Raw genomic sequence first — 18,273 nt, 5'->3', positions numbered from 1 at the left:
GTGTATACATTGTCTGTTTTCTTTATTGGTCAATTTCGGTTGTTGTTTTTTTTTTTTCTGTTCTTTCTCTGCGTGTATATATATGTATATATATATATACTCGTCTTTTGTCTAACCTGCTTATCTCAATGTAAACAAGGTCGTTTCTTTTTTTTCTTCCTTTTTCCCATTTCTTTTCCTATTCCTGTATTGTTACTGTTGTTATTATTAGTGTTGGTATTGGCGTTGTGCTTCCTTTTTCTTTGTTTTATTATTATTATTATTATTATTATTATTATTATTATTATTATCTCGCCTTTCCTATTCCAATTACATGATGCGATTACTCCGTGATGTGTGCGTGTTTTCCCCGTACGCAGTTATGTATGTACAAGAAGAAATATATATATATATATATATATATTATTATATATTTTTTTATACTTTTATTATTACTATATAAAATACTGAGAGAGAAAAAAAAACAAATATCTGTTGCAAATAGAAAAAGAAGGAAGAAAAAAAAAAAAGAGAGAAAGAAAAACAGAGCAAACCAAAAAATATAAGAAAATAAAAATGAGGAAGGCAAGAGGGGGGATTATCTTGTCTTATCTCCATCTCTGTGTTCACACGCTGTAATAAGGCATGACCATATATATATATATATATATATATATTAATGGAGTTAATTGAAAATAATTTTCTTATTTTTGAAAAAGAGAAAGTTGTTCTGAGGAGCTTTATTATGTTTATTTACTATTGTTATTACTATTCTTATTATTCTGTTGTTTGCGTGAGTGAATCTGAAGAAGAGTTGGAGGAAACTAAAAAAGGTGTGAAGACAATATAAAAAAGGAAGAAAAACAAAGAAAAAAGAAACAATGAAAGAAAAGGAAGTATGCGTTTCGAACAAGGAGAAAGGGAGGAAAAGGAAAGTGTATATCTATATATATATATATATATATATACGTATAATGAGTTGTAAAACAGGGAGAACATCTTTAACAGAACAATGAGAAAACAGCAACTGCAACAAACAAAACAAAATATATCAGTATACGGGAGTGTAAATGAGAATTTAGATGGAAAAGTGAAGAAGAAGAAGAAGAATGAGAAAAGAATAAGAAATCATTTCTTATTTAAATATAGATGAGTGTGTTATTATTGTTATTATTATTATTATTTTGCTGCTAGTTTCTAATTCTTTCTCTACTTTTTTTTCTCTATTTGTGTGTGCTTTTGCTGTTCTTTTTTTTTTTGTTTTCTCGTTCTCATTTTCTTTTTCATCCTATTTTTTTTTTCTTTTTGCTATTTACTCTTTTTTCTGTTATCCCTGTATTATATACGTACATATATATATATATATATATATATATTACATACTGTAACATGTGAAGACGAGCGCATTTCGTACGCTATTTAATCTTTGTTTTTTTTTTTCCTTTTCTTTTTCACCTCTTTACGGGGGTTGTGGGAAAGGGAAAGAGAAAAAAAAAGAGAGATTTTAAAGAACAATATATATTTTGATAATAATGATAGTAATAGTAATAGTAATAGTAATCAAAATAACAAAAAAAAAACGATCTCAGATATAAAAAGGGTGAGTGTATTATACCTGAATGGATCCATCGCCCAGTAAAACGAAAAAAAAAATATGAAAGAAATACACGGAAAAGATAAAAAGAAACACTCATGTTTCTAATATATATATATATATTTATTTATTTATTTATTTATATATAATTAGTGTTTATTATTCTTGATGACCAAAAGAATGCTCTGTTCTTCACCTTCGTGTTGCGATTTTAATACGCAGTTTTCTTTTTCTTTTTTCTCTCTTTTTTTCTGTTGGAAGTGGGAATGTGGAAATTTGCTTCTGATTGATATCATTATTATTATTATTATTATTATTATTATTATTATTATTATTATTATTATTATTATTAGTGTTTTCTCTTTTTCGTCTATCTCTTTTTTTTTGTTTACAACATTTCCCTGTTTCCTATCCGTGTGTTTCCCTGTGCTTTGTCTTTTTTTATCTTTTCTTTTCCCCCTGTATTGAATGAATCATACCTATATAAGAGGATATATATATATATATATATATATATATTCAGAAGTGACAGAGTAAGGAAAAGACAATTTACACAAGTAGCAGGAAAGAAAGCAAAAAGTAAATAACAGCGGGAACAGTAGAAGTAGAAAATGGTGATAATGAGATTATATATATATATATATATATACAGAGAGAGAGAGATAGTAAGAATAAGAGAATTGAATAGAATAGAACAGAAAAAAATGAAGAGAGATGGATGATAATTACTTCAGAATAGCAAATGGGAAAAAAAGAAAAAAAGAGAGATGAGCTTATCTACGGAGGCGTAGAAGAAATAAAATGGAAAAAAAAAGATCATGAAATTTAAACAAAAGAAATAGAAGCGATAGGGAAAAAAGAAAGAAATAAATGGGAAAAAAGCTAGAGTAAAGCTATAACAAGAGAAATAATTATTAAAAGAAAATAATAATAGAAGAAGGAAAGAAAGTGCTGTGGAAATGATTTAGATAGGAAAAGAAGAGGGGAGAAAAAAAGAACTATGTTTCTTTTTTTCTTTTCGTCTACAGCCACTTTTTTTTTCTTTTTCTTGTATATCTCCTGCGTACTCCTGTTAATATTATTTTTATTGTTTATTGGTTTTCTTTTTTCCTCTACGCCCCGGAGAAAGAAAAAAACTCTTTCGCTAACCTTTCTCTCTTTGTTTTTTGTTTTTTGTTTTTTCTTCTTATTTTAACTCATATATATATATATATATATATATATATATATGGACGGAGAAAGAACCCTTTTTTTTTTCGTTTACCTTCAATTTTTTTTTATCACTCAATTTCAAATCACGTATTTCCTCTGCGTACTTCTCAGTGACTCTCTCTCTCTCTCTCTCTCTCTCTATATATATATATATATGTATATATAGTGTGTATATATGTAAATAGATATATATGTATATGGTATATTAAACATCTCCTTTCTTTTTTATTTCTATTTCTATTATACGGACCAAAGGGAACAACATCACTACAAAATTAGAGAGAAGAACATTCCAAAAAAAAAAAAAAAGAAAAAAATGTTTGCCCGTCGTGTGATATTAGGGAAAAACACCGCCCTATTGCGATTATCCCCTATTTCACAGTGTATGACTAATAGAAATAGTGCCGGCATGACCGCTGCTCTGCATTGTCATAAACGCCCCATCTCACAATTGGCCTCTAATTTGACTGCCCACTCTATGCAGCTGCAGGGCTGTTTTTCACTCAGTACGTTATTGTACTCGCCACTCGGAACAGCTTTGTTGTTGTTGTTAACGTATAATGTGGTGGTGATTGGTACAAAGCATGTGGTGTACACAATGGAGATTACAGGGAAGGATTATGTGCAGGATCAGCAGTTGCATCAAATTATGCGATATGGCATATTTGCATGTGTCTTATTGGCAATGGAAGTTCTCTTTGTGGAAGTTTAAGAAGAAATATATAATGCTATATATATATATATATATATATATATATATATATATATATATATATCTGGGGGTATTTTGTTTATGGCCTTCTTATTTTTCTCTCTTTTCTCTCTCTGTATTTGTAGTACTGGAGGAATGTAGATAGATAGAGTGAGAGAATGGTCAGAGGAGAATCTCTGTTGACGTGTATGAAATCTAAAAAAAAAGCGAAAAGAAAAGAAAAACTTATTGCGCAGTGCCTTTGTAGCGTAGCGAGGTAAAAACATTTTTAGTGGAGTTTATTATTTTTGAAATTCTCTAGTCATTATTATTACTCTTATTATTATTGATCAAGTAATGATCTGAACCATTTTTCAGGGTTGCTGTGGGAAAGGAAGGATGCAAGCAATATGAAAAGAAAGAAAAGAAGAACCAAAGAGATCAAATGCCATCGAAGATGATGAAGAAAAGAGGATTAAAGCAGAAAATGGTATTGTGTAATACACGTTTTCGTTGTTTCCATCTCATTTATTCCTATATCATTTCTCTCTCTCTCTCTCTCTCGCTCTCCGTTTCTCTCTTTTTCTCTTTTTCCCTTTTATTTTTTTATTAATTTAATGGTGGTAGTCTGGCCAAAAGAAAGAAACAAGTAAAGGAACAAGAAACAGATGAGCAGACGCCAGCCTGAGGAACCCGACAATAACAAAATGGAAGAAGAAGAAATAGAAGAAGAAAACGAGGAACTCCTTGAACAGGAGGAAGAAGAAGAACAGGAGGAAGAAGAAGAAGACGATGATGATAATAATAATAATAACGCAAAGAAAGGCCGTAGTGTAAGGAAGGAAGGAAATACCAAGGAACACAATAATAACAATTGGAATCGCAATAGTTTTGGTATGGATAGCAATAACGCCGGAAAAGGAGAAAATAAGGAAAGTGCGGAAACAGAGAAACTCCCACCGTGCAAACCCGCCGTAAAGGAGATTGCATTACTGCTACCCGGTCAAGGTGAAGAAAAGATTACGGTGAGTGTGCGACTTTCATCACCCGTTGCGATTCAAACGGGAAAGAAGAAACATTTACGTAATGGAAATACTAACGGTCGTCATAACCGTTTAGACGAAGAAGAAGAGGAGGAAGAAATAGAAGAAGAAGAAGAAAGAAGTGGTACTCTGCGTAATAAACAAGGATGTCCTCCTTGGTTGCCGTATCTTCTTAGTGATGATACCTTTTATTGGGAACGTACATTAGAGCAGATGTACGGTTATGCCGCTCCCCCTATTGAAGAGAACAATGTGGATCCTGTGCATGGTGCTGTCGTAAAGGAAGAGAAGTCAGGAGCGACAAACCCGTATGTTAATAATAATAATAATAATAATAATAATAATAATAATAATAATGAGAATGATGATTATGAAGAAGAGGAAGGAGAAGACGCAGAAACATTGGAAAACACAAGGAATGGTGAAAATAAACTTGATCCAAAAAGGGCCTTCGATGCTCTAGCTACGGATTCCTTGGATGACAGCATCACTCGTTTAACAGCTGCGAGTCACAAGACGCTTTATAATGATACTTCTGGTATTATTATGTCTGGCGTTAATCAAGGTGATCATGATCATGACTCTGATCATTGCCTATATCAACAACAACAACAAAGGAATTTGTCTGTACTTGCTCATGCGGCTCAAGGGCGTTTATCGTTAAGATCTATTCCACTTACGGTATTACGATTCACCGGCACAAACACTATTCTATTTCTCGTACGGTCAGCAAATGGACGGCGGTGGTATTTGTTAGATACACTTCCACAGTCCAATATACATGATGGGAAATCCGATCACAGTACTCAAGGTCCTCTGGAGGACAAGGAGAAAAAGAGGAAGGAAAGTAATGAAGAAGAGGAAGAAGAAGAAGAAGAAGAAGAAGAGGAGGAGGAGGAGGAAGAAAAAGTGGAGGAAACCGTAGAAGGCAACAAACAACAAGAGCAAGAAGCCCAGCAGAATAATAAAGAAGATAATAATGATAATGATAATGATAATGATGGTAGAATACCCTCTATAGAGGATTTAGATATGAACTCTGTTATCTGCATTGATGTACTTATGCTCGCCGCCCTGCAGAGTCCCACTGCCTTGCGTTGTTGTCTTTCACAGCGTGAAGTTGTTTCCTTTGCGTGTATAGAAGAATGGCTGCGTATTGATCTTCGTGCCGCACTTCCAATTTTTACAACTATTCATCGTATGATGTTATCTGTCTATACAACAGGGCAAATGCGTTTGCCGTATCGTCTTCCAGGTGCTGTAATTGATTATAATATCTTCTTTACCCCGGCGTATCTCGCACATAGTCTTTCCACGTATCCGCGATTGAATATTAACACCACCACAACTGTAAAAGGAGCAATACGTGGAAAGGATGATATTTCTTTCGAGGGTGAGAGGCAAAGTATTGAAACCATGGAAGCATTACTGAAAGTACAACTTTTACCATCAAAACTTATTCTTGTAAAACACTTATCCTCTGTGGTGGGAATACGAATGCTGCTATATCTCTTACTGGAGATTCCGAAATCATTACTTCTTTCTTGGGGTGCGGCCTCTCCAACTAGTGGGGATGGTCATGGTAAAAAGAACATGAACCGACATTCTACAAATTATGATGAATATGATGATGATGAAAGAGATGCCCAAAGTGAAGAGGATAATACAGACTATGATGAAGATGAAGATGATAATTACAATTTTGGTGATTATGATAATTATGGAGGAAGAAGAAGAAAACGTGGTGTAACTGATGCCTCTGTGGCCGCCGCATTCCTCTCACGTAATGCACGTGAAAGTGGACCGTGGTTTGTGCCATCTCCCTTCTTATTAGCAGTCGCAATAGAAATAAGACGTCGACTACGGCGGGAAGAGAATGGCAGTGCCCCATCACAATTCACACTCACTGAGTGTGTGGCGCATGCACTATTAAAACGTGTAGAGGATGGACACCCGAAACGAGATCCACTACTCGTTTCAGAGTTTTCACTAGTACCATTAGAATGTGTCGTAGATTCTGTGGGAGGCGCCTTAGCGAGACCACAACGATTATATCACAGTGATCTTGTGATGTTATTACTGGCATTAACAACTACAAAGGTAAAGCGAGATATTGTATTAACGCAGAAGGAAAGGCGAGCATCCGTTGTCTTGCGATCACGTACATCTATGTTTGCTGTCCCACCGGATGCCCATCATGAACTATTGCAATATTTACTACGTAAAAAGGCAGAAAAGATAAGAACGCCAGAAGAACTAACGCAATCTGGTTATTTCCGTCTTCTTTATTTTTCTTTATTTCGATTCGAAAATCAATCTATGGTACAACTTTTACTTTCCATGACACCACTATTTACTTTATTTGGTCCATTAGATCGATGCCCATTTGATGATCTTGTAAACGCATGGTTACTTGATCGTAATATGGAGAATAGTCATTATTATCTTGAACTCTTTGTGGATACTTTCTGGAATGAATTACACTATCGCTGCGCAGAAAATCAGTTTGATGGTATTACATTAAATCGAGGTCGTACACTTCTTATAATAGATAAAGTACAGGAACGTCGCAAAGCATATATGTCCTTGATAAATCAAATATCTTCCCCAGCGCGAACACTAACCCAAACGAGTGTTCTGCGATGTTCTACAACACAAATATGTAATTCACCAGAAATTCTCACCTCTCCTTTACAGCGGCGTCCAGCAAGTGCTGTTCGAACTTCCACACCACCTTTACCTATAAAGATATGTGAATATGATGAGGATTTACGTCAGGCAGAGGAGCAAGTACGATTGAAGTTTGAATCCCTTTCCATGGTACCACGAACCTATCTCACTTCAGAAACCCTACATGCCGTTCTCTTTACTGGACAAATTAAAAATGTAAATGCCGTGCGTTATTTAATGCTTCATTGTCGTGTTGTAACCGTACACGCAAATCCATTAACGGAACCTGCTGTACCAGCAATGGAGTACGCCTTACGTTGTGGGGATCTACACGCCGTTAACGTTCTACTCGCTGTTGGTGTTACTCTGCGTGATTACATTGATGGAGGAAGTTTGGTGGCTGAGGCGGTGTTAGCGGAGTCATTTTTCTCAAGGTTTACGAAACCGCTATTAAAAGAATGGAAAGAAAAGGAGAAGCAGCGAAGTGTAGATCCCTCTGTGCACTATGGTATATTTCGTTCAGTTGTCAGTCCACCCCAGGGTTAGAGGGAGGAGGAAAAATTAGAAATGTATAGAAATCACTTTTTTAGAATATGTGTGTTTTATTATTATTATTATTATTATTATTATTATTATTATTATTATTATTATTATTATTATTATTATTATTATTATTATTGCTTGTAAGAAAAAAAAAGAAAGAGAAAGAGTAAGAAATGTAAACAAGGAAAAAAAAAGTGTCGGTATAATTACAGAATCAAAGGATGTAAAATATTAATATGATTTTCTTTCTTTTTGTTGTTTGGTTGGTTTGTGTGGTTTTGTATTGGGGATAATTGTCGCTCTTTCTCCTTTCTTCTTCTGCATTTGTTACAATGTACACATGTATATTTACATTACGTATATGCAGTCACACTCCCTCTTTTTTCTTTTTTTCTTTTCCATACGATTTCTTTTTTTTTCTTTTTTGATTTCATTATGGTTTCTTATATTCTTTATTATTATTACCTCCTCATACTGGTTTTTTTTTTGTTATTTATGAAAGGAAGTAAGGAAGTGTATATTAGATTAGAAAAATGAACTCCTTACTGAAATTGCAGACTCAAGTCATTACAGACACCACCACCACAACAACAACAACAGTAAATGCTGGTGGTGGTATTAGTAGTGATAATTACAATCATCATCATCTTGATAATGATAATACAAAACAAGCAAAACGTCCTGTTTCTATTCCCGTTTCTCGTCTCGCAGTTGCGAAGAAAAACGCCGCCACAGTTCCATCCATACATAATGGCGAACAACAACAACAACAACAACAACAACGGGGAGGAGGAGTATTAACTCTAATAAGATCAGATCCTTCGCATCTCACTACAGTAGGCGGTGGTGGTTTAAATAGCATAACCGTTAAAAAAACAACAACATCAACAACAAAAATAACCAACACAACTACAACTATACGTCCATCTCCGCCGCATTATGGTACGGTTCCATTAACAAGTGAAGATAAAACAATGTGGCAACTCTCAACATTACAATATGCGGCGGCATCACCTGCGGCCACAAAGGCGGTTCTTGTAGAAGAAAGTAATAATAAGGGATCTTTAGCCTATCCAGGTGGTGCAGTGCTTCCTGCGCTAATGTCGAAACTCGCAGATGTAGAACGGCTTCTCTACACAATGCTTCCACCTAAACACAGTGTGAATAAGGAAACGGGAGAAACAATTATGCAGTTTGTCTCAACAGAGGCTTCCTCACGTGTGGAGGTGGCGGAATTACATCAACGATTGATTCAACGATTACAGGAACGTTCCGCTCGAAATAGTGGTATATGTCCTATTAGACGTGAAATCTATGCGGAGGTGTTTGATGAACTAATTAGACAAATAACACTTGAAGAACCCGTACGAGGTATTTTACTCTTACGTATTCGTGATGAACTTTATCAAAGTTTAGCCGCCCATCGTTCTCTTTCAGATCGGGCCATGTATTATGCTTCAAAGCAGCGCGTTGAGGCACTTAAAGGGATGGATGCCCTTCAACAACGCATTAAAACGTTAGAAAGAGAAAAGGCGGAATTACTTGTCAAGCGAAAGGCCTTTTCTCTGCGGGAGGAGCAACTACGACGTGCTATTGAAGAAGAAAATACCGCACGAAATAAGGCTTGGCAGGATGAATTGGGTTACTACAGAAGATCTAACAGACAATTATCTCAACGCATTAAAGAGGAAACCGAACGCGCAAATGCACAAGGTGTTGCGGTAACAAATGTAGTGCGGGAGATTATTGATGCTGGTGAACCCACAACAACAGCAACAGCATCATAGATCAGCAAATAAAATAAATAATAATAATAATAATAATAATAATAATAATAATAATAAAGGATGTAGACAAATTGGCATTGTGTTATTGTAGTGGTAGTTGTTTTATTATTATTATTATTATTATTATTATTATTATTTAATTTGCTCTTTGATTATCTTTATGTGCCTGTATGTCTGTCTTTCTGTCGGTGTGTCGTACATGCGTCTCCTTTGTTGTTTGTGGATGCTGCTAAGATTGGTGCTTACTCTTATTGGTTCTCTGGTGCTTGCAGAGGGTGATGAAACTCTATTTATGTACTTAGTTAATATGGAAATACATATATTTATATTTGTATATGTATTGCTCTTTCTCTGTATCTTTTCATGCTGGTGAAACCTCACTTGGATGTCATTTTTATAGACGCCAGTAAGGTGAAAAATTTTCAGCACGAGGGTAGTAGATGTCTCAGATTGATTTGTTCAATGCAAATCTCGTTTTTTTTACTGTGTTTTTTTCTCTAATAAATTCAAAAAACATTATATTCTCTTTTCATATTTACATACACACTCTCTTTTTCTTTTCTTATTATATTGTTCCAATGGTTAATATTTTTACCCCTTTTTCCTCATGCTCGCGAGGGGAAAAAGATAAAAGATAAAAAAAAATTACATAAAATAATTATGACTCTACAAGTCACTGAAAGTACGACTGCAGGAAAAGTTCATACTTCTACCACGCGATCTTCCTCTATTACTCCTCAAGAAACAGCAGAGGTGGAATGTAAATTGCAGCAGTATGGTACCCCAAAACTATACTGTTATCCACGAGTACGTGCACACTCTACTCTACTCGTTTGTTTTCGTACACTGGAGTCTTTTGGTTCCGTTTGGCCACATAAAATTCTTTGTAATGGTTTTACATTGAATAAGAAGGTAATAACAGCCGTAAGAAAACATGGTGTTCGTAGTATACAAAAGTCAAACCACACTACAGAAAATAAACCTTCTGTAGATGTTCAACTCACTCAATATCTGTATCCAGGAAGTGAGATGGTTCTTGTGAGTGATAGTACCGTTAGTATGATGGATGCTCTCTTACGGCATCTTTGTGTTTCCCAAGGAACTACTGTATTCCTGCCGGGAATATTACTTCATCCATACTTTAATCTTCTGCAACTCTTTGATCAATGGATGTTACGTGTGGTGGGGTATGATGTAGATACTGTGACGATGTTTGCAGATGAAAATGATATTCGAAAGAAGGCCGTAAAACTTGGTCTCCTTGCTAAAACCAAGAAGAAGGAAACAACTGGTCATAGAGAATATCGTTCTATTGTTTTACTTATTGGACTTGGTGGACGATTTCTTATGAATACCAAACGTATGGTAAACTTTTCCCGTCGTGAAATTCAAGCTATAACGGTAGAATTACATCCTGTGAAAGCAGTCACATTAACACCCTCTGAGGATAATAAAGGGAGTGGTATGAGTATGTATGCGGATGTGCATATAACTTCTATGGATGCTGCAGGTGAACTCGGTGGGGCTGTAGCCTTTACACCAGATCCATTATTAGCACAGGGAATATTCACACAACTGCAAAAACAACGACCATTAATGGAAACACGAAAACATTGGGTTATGTTAGCAAGGCACATTGTACATGTATTAATATCAGATGGAATAAGTTTTCATATCATGTTGCAAGCCGTACAGTTGTGGTCTTTGATAGCTCATGCACTCGATATAGCTCTAGTGCGGATGCATCTAGGAAGAAGAAAAAGACAGCAACAACAACAACAACAGCAACAACCACAAAAGCCATTGATATCTCATAAAGAAATAGAACAAAAGGAAAAGACGAAGAATGTAGTAAATCAAAATACCATTACCAATGCGGATAAAATATTTAAATTCATAATGAAATCACGAGTGACAGAGGTGCCTATTCCGCCAATATCTGAGAACTCTAATAACTACAAGCAATCCGAAACTTGTATCTTTTCCAAACCACATCGTGCCGCTATTCAATGGATGATGCATGCTGCTGCTGTCATGCAAAGACGTGTGGAAAAAGAATGTTTTTCCCTCTGGGAGTTTCTCACACATCTTCGCAATGATGTGGAAGTTGTCTCATGTGGAGAACCCCAAACACCGTGGAATTGTGTAATGGGATACTCTGATCATGTAATGTTGCGTGTACGATCACCGCATCTCGCAGCTCAGGCCTTACGCACCGCAGGATTTGATGCCGTTGCTGCTATTACATATGTCTGGCACAGTAGTGGATATACAAATGATAAGAAGAGCAATAGTAATGGCACAAGTAAGAATGATAACAAGAGTGGGAAAAGAAACAATAGTAATAATAATAATAATAGTAGTAATATTAATAGTAGTAATAGTTATTCTTCACAGTGGAAGGGTGACTTATTAACGCTACGTGAGGTTGTTCTTCTTCCTGAGTGTCCTCAATGTGAGGCGCTTGCCCAACACATTCTGTTTTTACCACTCTATCCAGAGATGACATGGAAGAATAGGCAGAAACTTCATAGTGTGATGCAGGCCACATTCCCATCGTCTCTATTTAAAAGTCCTAGTGAAAAATTTATCCAGCATGTAATGAATACACCAAATCGTCATTTTTACCGATCCACCGAAGTGAGTGCATTAATTGCATCCTGGTTACAACACAAAGGAGGGAAAGAAACATTCTTTGCTGATCCCCAACCTCTTCTATTGTGGGCGTTGTTGGGACCAGCTCCTAGCTACTTGCTTTCTAAGTTGTAAGATAAATAGATTGGACCTTTTTTGAAAAAAAAAACAAGGAAAAGAAAAAGAGTTAGGAGACTGAAAATTGCGAGAAACGCATAAATAGGTCTCCTCTGTGTGAAATCCCTATTGTTTTCTTTGTTTTGTGTACACCGATTTAATGCATTTTTATCTATCTATTTCTCTGTTCACTTCATGGCTTCATCTCTCTCGCTTTCTCTCTCACAACTTCTTTTGATATCCCAACATTTGAATTATTTTATTTTATTTTTATTTTTCCCCCATTTACTGCCTTTGAGTGACTGTAATATAGAAAAATAAAAATTTAAAAGAAAAAAAGAGGTAGTCTCAGACATTCTTTATCATGACTGATCCCGTACGCCGTGACCCCACGGAGTTTCTTCGTGTTCTCCGTCGCATGTCGAGAACAACTTCTTGGCAAAAAACAATGTTATTTGCTTCAAAAGGTCGTATGGTTGGATATCGTCTCACACAAGAGCATTATAACACAGTTCTCTTTTCACAATCTATGTGGGGAAGAGCGTTAGAGATTGTGCGGGTGATGCGGGCAATGCAGGATGATCGTGTACAGCCTAATGGAGCAACTTATTATTATATTGTAAATGGTATGGCAAACGCTGATCATGGATATAATTATGATTTTAAAATTAATCACCGTTTAGAAAAGATACAACATTGGCGTGTGGCATTGGAAGCTCTTGAGGCGTGTGAAGTAAATGGTTTTGATTCTACTGATACTATGCACAATTCTGCAGTTATTACCATGGTCATTCCAGGTTTTAATAGATGGGAACAGGCGAGCAAGTTGCTCGAAAAAATTCTACGTGAAGATCGTCGAATGCATCCAACAATGGTAAAGTTTTATCATGATTGTCTTATTCGAAATATGCGACCTCGTGAAGCGAGTAATCTCATCCGTTTAGCGGCAGGGCATGGAGTGCAGGGATATGAAGATAAATGGGAAGTTGATGTCTATAAGGGACGACCCTATGAAAGTGAAGTGGAAGAGATGAAAAAGGAAAAGAAATGGGTCTCCGTTAACAATGATGATAGGGATAAAAAGGGAAAAAAAGAAAAAATACGTGCGGCATTAAACCTACGTGGAGATCAGAAACTATTACCCGCAGAGTTACACAGATTTTTGGAAGAGGAATCCCTGCAAAATATTACAGCAGAACGTTCTATGCCAATTCCATACTCCGCTGGTCTTCATACCACTGAAATGAACAGTGTCTTCCGTCCACGTGTGTACAGACAACTTTGGTATAAGTGGCATCATATTGCGAACCGATATCGCCCAACAGCGGTGTTGAAACGCCGACAGTTGGCACCGCGGGATTCACCAACAGGTATTCCAGGATTTAATCGTATCTAAAGAGTAACTTGTAAGAAGAAAAAAAAAAGAGGAAACGAGACATAAAATATCCTGTTTTTGGTGTGGTTGGTATTATTCTTAGTATTAATGTTGTTGTTTTTTCTCTTTTTCCTGAACCTTAGCTTACAGGGTAATAACCATGTTTGTGGGGTTGAGTTTTGGAATTGCCGGTACTAAAACTGGAAATGCGAGTACCGAAGAAAAACAAAGAAAAAAAAATCAAAAGTGAAATTTAAACATGGGGTAGGGGGACCAGTTCATTATACTGAAGATCACTCAGGCACACGGGTGTTGCGTCTAACACTTTTGATATTCAGGATGGAATCTCTATGCCGTTACGGAAGAAGGACACTGCAAAGAAAGAGAATTTGTGGATTTCCCTGTATGTGTGTGTGTGTGTTTCTCGGTGTTCATCTATCCATTAGTTCATTTAGGTATTTATTGTATATAAGTTAGGAGAAGGAGGAGGTAATCATGAGCATTGCTTCTCAATTTGGTCTAGTTGTTTCTATCAATCACTCCCAATTATATTTTTTTCTCTTTTTTTTTCTCTTCTTTCCTTCTTATGGTAAATACATCAGCCCAGACAGTGTAAAAAGTGAGTGAGTCACTTTCTTCGCTGTGGGTCAAGAAGAAACTACATTGATAGGCGTAGGTTGAAAGGAACAACAGAAGAAAGAGTGTTAACAGCTATAGAGGGAAGTCTTATTTATTACTCTTGAAAACGAGTAAGTAATTTGCTGCAAAAAGAAAGAAAGATATATATTTTTACTTTCTGTCTATTATTATTTGGTGTGAAGAATATTTGGATCTGTCGAATTAAAGAAAGAAAAACTTTCATACAATACGTGTTGGCAAAATGTCGTGGGCAGAAAAAGCACGTGGTTCTCAGGCGGAGAGGCGCAGCAGTGACAATAATGAAGTGGTATATGGTATTACTACATTACCAGATATAGAAGAAGTTGATGAGCATACACAAAGTCAATTGCATGGAATTTGCAGTTCTGTTATGCTTCGAGGTCTTCCAGGTGATACTTGGGATATAATTACTACCTATCTTAATTTTCGTGATGTTCAATTGGTGAGTAGCACCTGTCGTACTCTCTGGCATCTCTTACATAGAAGAGATAATATATGGCGTGCTCAACTTGAGCATTTTCATCAGGATATGCGAGATTTACGAGGTGATGGAAGACTTCTTTGTACGGAATTTCTTATTCCACCCTCATGCGGTATGTACGAACGAATGAAAATTGAACGAAGATTATATGCTATGGATGCACGAAGAGATTGGCAATTTCGTGAATATGAAAGAGCTTGTGGTTCTGAAGGTATTTTCTCATCTCTTATTACCCTTGAGGAAGAGGTGGAAAAGAATAATTATGGATGGGGAGATGAAGAAGTAACACCACTTTCACATATCAAAGTTTTACGTCCTTTATTATTAACATCTGATACTGATACCTCTAATATGGTTCCTTCTGTAGATTCTAGTGGCAGAAGAAGTGGTAGTACAGGTACTGCTGCCATTTATACCCCAAGCGAATATCTTACATTGTGTGATAATATTAATCACGGTGATTTTACCGGTGCTCTTATGGGTGTACAGGATTGTACACAAGAAGAAGATGAATTATTTCTTTTTGCCCTTCTTCAAACCTTACGTCGTGCGAAACAACGTCCTCCTCCCCGTTATTCACCTAGTGAAACTCGCACCTCCCATCATCAGATGCTTCGCTATTTCGGGGGAATGTTGCTTAGCATATGTCGATATGAGGCGGAACAACTATTACTCTCTGTTTTGCATATGCGTGGTGTCCTTGATGATTTTGTTCTTTACAGTAATCCCCGTAGTTTAGGGAATCTGGCAGGTCTTAAAACTACACGGTACTTCATTGCCCCAGAATTGTGTAGACGTGGACGTGTGGGACTCATAGTGGTGGATCCTGTACGTATCTTGGTCGTTGTACGAAAGGACCGTGGTACTTGTGATGATCCACGGTGGGATGATGAGTACACAGCAGCCACGTTAGAGGGTCGAGCTGCACACGGAAATGGGATGAACCCGCAGCAGCTTCGACGTGTGTAAGTCGAAAGTACGTGGGGAAGGGATGGATTAGTATTTAAATGAAAAAGGAAAAAAAAAACAGTGATGAAATGAGAACAGTACCAGAAGAAAAAAGAAGAACAAGAACAAAGCATACCATAGATCACCTATAGTTGGGTTCTATTGGTTTAAGGGTGGTTCTGAGGTTATCCTTACTAGATTGTAAACTATTGATTCTTATGGGTTTTTATTCTTTTTTTTTAATCATCTGCTTGCTGTTTTGTATTCTCTGCTTTCTCTCTCTCTCTCTCTCTTCTATTGGTAAACATTTCCCTTTTTTACATTTATTCTTTTTTTTTTCTAGATAGAAATAATATTTCAGGCTTTTCAGTCTGCAAAGAAGTTATACTGAAAGAAAAAAAAGTACACTATAGAGCACATTAGCGAGAATATACAATAGAAAAGGTTAAGAATAGAAGGGAGAAATACATTGATATAATTCATCACTTATCTCATTTTTTAACAGGTAAGTAAGGAATTAAAATCAATGTTATTTAACGTAGACCCAACAGAAAATCTCAAACCTCAGGGAAAGGTGTTTCCTGTATCATCACCTGTTGTTGCATTAACTATAACCCCAGAACGTGTCTGGCTTGCCACATCCGATGGTGGTGTAGAGATTCGTGATATTTACACAGCAGAACTTGTACATCGTTTTGCAAGTGCCCCACGTCCAACATGTGTTACTCGAATTTGGTCTATATTGAGCGTGATGACACAAAATAAGGGTTTACAAGTGTGGATGGGTCTATCTAACGGAAGCATTGAAGTATATGACGCCCAATCCTTTCGTCTGGTACAACGACTGGCGAAACACGCTGGTGGTGTTTACTGTCTAGCTGAGTTTGGGGGCTATGTGTACTCAGGCAGTAGTGACTTCAAGGTTGCACAGTGGTATGCAGAGGATGGACGCCTCGTGCGCATGCTTCATGGTCATACCAACTATGTCCGGTGCCTATACGCGGAGGGGAGTGCGGTTGTGAGTGGGTCTGATGACTGCACGGTGCGTGTGTGGGATGTGGGAAGTGGTGAGCAGCAGTTGACGGGCCACTTCCACGGCCGCGCTGGTGTGTCGGCTCTCTGCCGCGTTGGCGTGACGATGTGGTCTGGCGATGATGATGGGCGTGTCATTGCGTGGAAGTTGGGCACGTGCGAAGCGTTGCGGGTCCTGCAGGCACACGGCGGTCGTGTGGCCTCACTGCGAAAGATCGGATCACGGGTTTACTCCGGTGGGGCGGATGGTGTTATTGCCGTATTTGACGCAGAGGATGGAAGATTGGTGCAACAAATAAAAGATCACTGTGGTGGTCGAATCGCCACTGTGCAGTGTGCATGGGAGTGTAGTCGATATAGTGTTTGGACTGGCGCGTCAGATAATTCGGTTCGTTGTTGGCATCATGATGAATTTCGTCCAATGACACAAGATCGTGAGCGTTTTAATGACATGCGCTGGTATTTTGCCACTGTTCAATCACATCATGAGGCCAATGAAAAATTGTTAAAACAACAGCGTGAGTTAGCGGAATTAGTGACACTTACTCAAGGGGGAGATAGGGCTGTAAGAAATATGTTAAATATGAGTGAAGAAATGAAAAACTCAACTCTTCTTAATTGTTGGGTGTTGCAAGAGCAAAAGCGTAAAACAGAGAAGGCAACACGGGAACTTCAGGATGAACGTTTTCGTATACAGTTAGAAATACAGAAGCAGGAGCAAAATATAACAGCAGTGCGGACAGCACTTCAAAAGACTTTAGAGGCGGTCCAGAGAATTCGCATGGGAGGTGTAGGGAGTCAAACGACAGGGAGTAGTAACGTGGAATCAAACCCTGCTCTACCAACACAACAACAACAAACAGTTACCTCAGGTGGTGTGGCTCCTGTTATTGCTAATGATATCAGCACATCGATGCACGTCCTTCCAGCATCGATAGTACCACCACAGCCACCAACAGCAAGTGTTCCACCACCACCTGCATCAACAGTACCACAGCCACCAACAGCAAGTGTTCCACCACCACCTGCATCAACAGTACCACAGCCACCAACAGCAAGTGTTCCACCACCACCTGCATCAACAGTACCACAGCCACCAACAGCAAGTGTTCCACCACCACCTGCATCAACAGTACCACAGCCACCAACAGCAAGTGTCCCACCACCACCTGCATCAACAGTACCACAGCCACCAACAGCAAGTGTTCCACCACCACCTGCATCAACAGTACCACAGCCACCAACAGCAAGTGTCCCGCCACCACCTGCATCAACAGTACCACAGCCACCAACAGCAAGTGTTCCACCACCACCTGCATCAACAGTACCACAGCCACCAACAGCAAGTGTTCCACCACCACCTGCATCAACAGTACCACAGCCACCAACAGCAAGCGTTCCACCACCACCTGCATCAACAGTACCACAGCCACCAACAGCAAGCGTTCCACCACCACCTGCACAACAGTAGCGAAGGCGCCAGGTGGGAAATCGTCCACTAGCATCA

General features: G+C 37.7%; 7 protein-coding genes across 7 annotated transcripts; all 7 read left to right on the top strand.

Annotated features, from left to right (window-relative positions):
• Positions 1-3,101: 3,101 nt before the first annotated feature.
• On the top strand, positions 3,102-3,497 carry LSM04_006754 (uncharacterized protein; the record flags this gene model as incomplete). Its single annotated transcript, XM_067334678.1, has 1 exon — positions 3,102-3,497. The coding sequence occupies one exon, from the start codon at positions 3,102-3,104 to the stop codon at positions 3,495-3,497; it is 396 nt and encodes a 131-aa protein (XP_067186645.1).
• A 647-nt stretch (positions 3,498-4,144) lies between these two features.
• On the top strand, positions 4,145-7,735 carry LSM04_009034 (uncharacterized protein; the record flags this gene model as incomplete). The annotated part of the gene is made up of 1 exon (XM_067334668.1): positions 4,145-7,735. The coding sequence occupies one exon, from the start codon at positions 4,145-4,147 to the stop codon at positions 7,733-7,735; it is 3,591 nt and encodes a 1,196-aa protein (XP_067186687.1).
• Positions 7,736-8,265: 530 nt separating this feature from the next.
• LSM04_000041 (Axonemal dynein light chain) lies at positions 8,266-9,519 on the top strand (the record flags this gene model as incomplete). Its single annotated transcript, XM_067334657.1, has 1 exon — positions 8,266-9,519. The coding sequence occupies one exon, from the start codon at positions 8,266-8,268 to the stop codon at positions 9,517-9,519; it is 1,254 nt and encodes a 417-aa protein (XP_067186519.1).
• Positions 9,520-10,179: 660 nt separating this feature from the next.
• Positions 10,180-12,288, top strand: LSM04_008181 (uncharacterized protein; the record flags this gene model as incomplete). The annotated part of the gene is made up of 1 exon (XM_067334645.1): positions 10,180-12,288. The coding sequence occupies one exon, from the start codon at positions 10,180-10,182 to the stop codon at positions 12,286-12,288; it is 2,109 nt and encodes a 702-aa protein (XP_067186667.1).
• A 346-nt stretch (positions 12,289-12,634) lies between these two features.
• Positions 12,635-13,666, top strand: LSM04_007885 (uncharacterized protein; the record flags this gene model as incomplete). Its single annotated transcript, XM_067334632.1, has 1 exon — positions 12,635-13,666. The coding sequence occupies one exon, from the start codon at positions 12,635-12,637 to the stop codon at positions 13,664-13,666; it is 1,032 nt and encodes a 343-aa protein (XP_067186662.1).
• An 859-nt stretch (positions 13,667-14,525) lies between these two features.
• LSM04_003777 (uncharacterized protein) lies at positions 14,526-15,755 on the top strand (the record flags this gene model as incomplete). Its single annotated transcript, XM_067334621.1, has 1 exon — positions 14,526-15,755. The coding sequence occupies one exon, from the start codon at positions 14,526-14,528 to the stop codon at positions 15,753-15,755; it is 1,230 nt and encodes a 409-aa protein (XP_067186590.1).
• Positions 15,756-16,260: 505 nt separating this feature from the next.
• LSM04_007432 (WD40 repeat) lies at positions 16,261-18,237 on the top strand (the record flags this gene model as incomplete). Its single annotated transcript, XM_067334610.1, has 1 exon — positions 16,261-18,237. One exon carries the CDS (start codon positions 16,261-16,263, stop codon positions 18,235-18,237), a length of 1,977 nt encoding a protein of 658 aa, XP_067186659.1.
• Positions 18,238-18,273: the final 36 nt, after the last annotated feature.

Source organism: Trypanosoma melophagium (assembly GCF_022059095.1).
Source record: "Trypanosoma melophagium isolate St. Kilda chromosome Unknown ctg7segment0, whole genome shotgun sequence".
Classification (NCBI taxonomy): domain Eukaryota; phylum Euglenozoa; class Kinetoplastea; order Trypanosomatida; family Trypanosomatidae; genus Trypanosoma; species Trypanosoma melophagium.
Note: the sequence above shows the minus strand (reverse complement) of the source record. Positions and strands in the feature narration are given on the sequence as shown.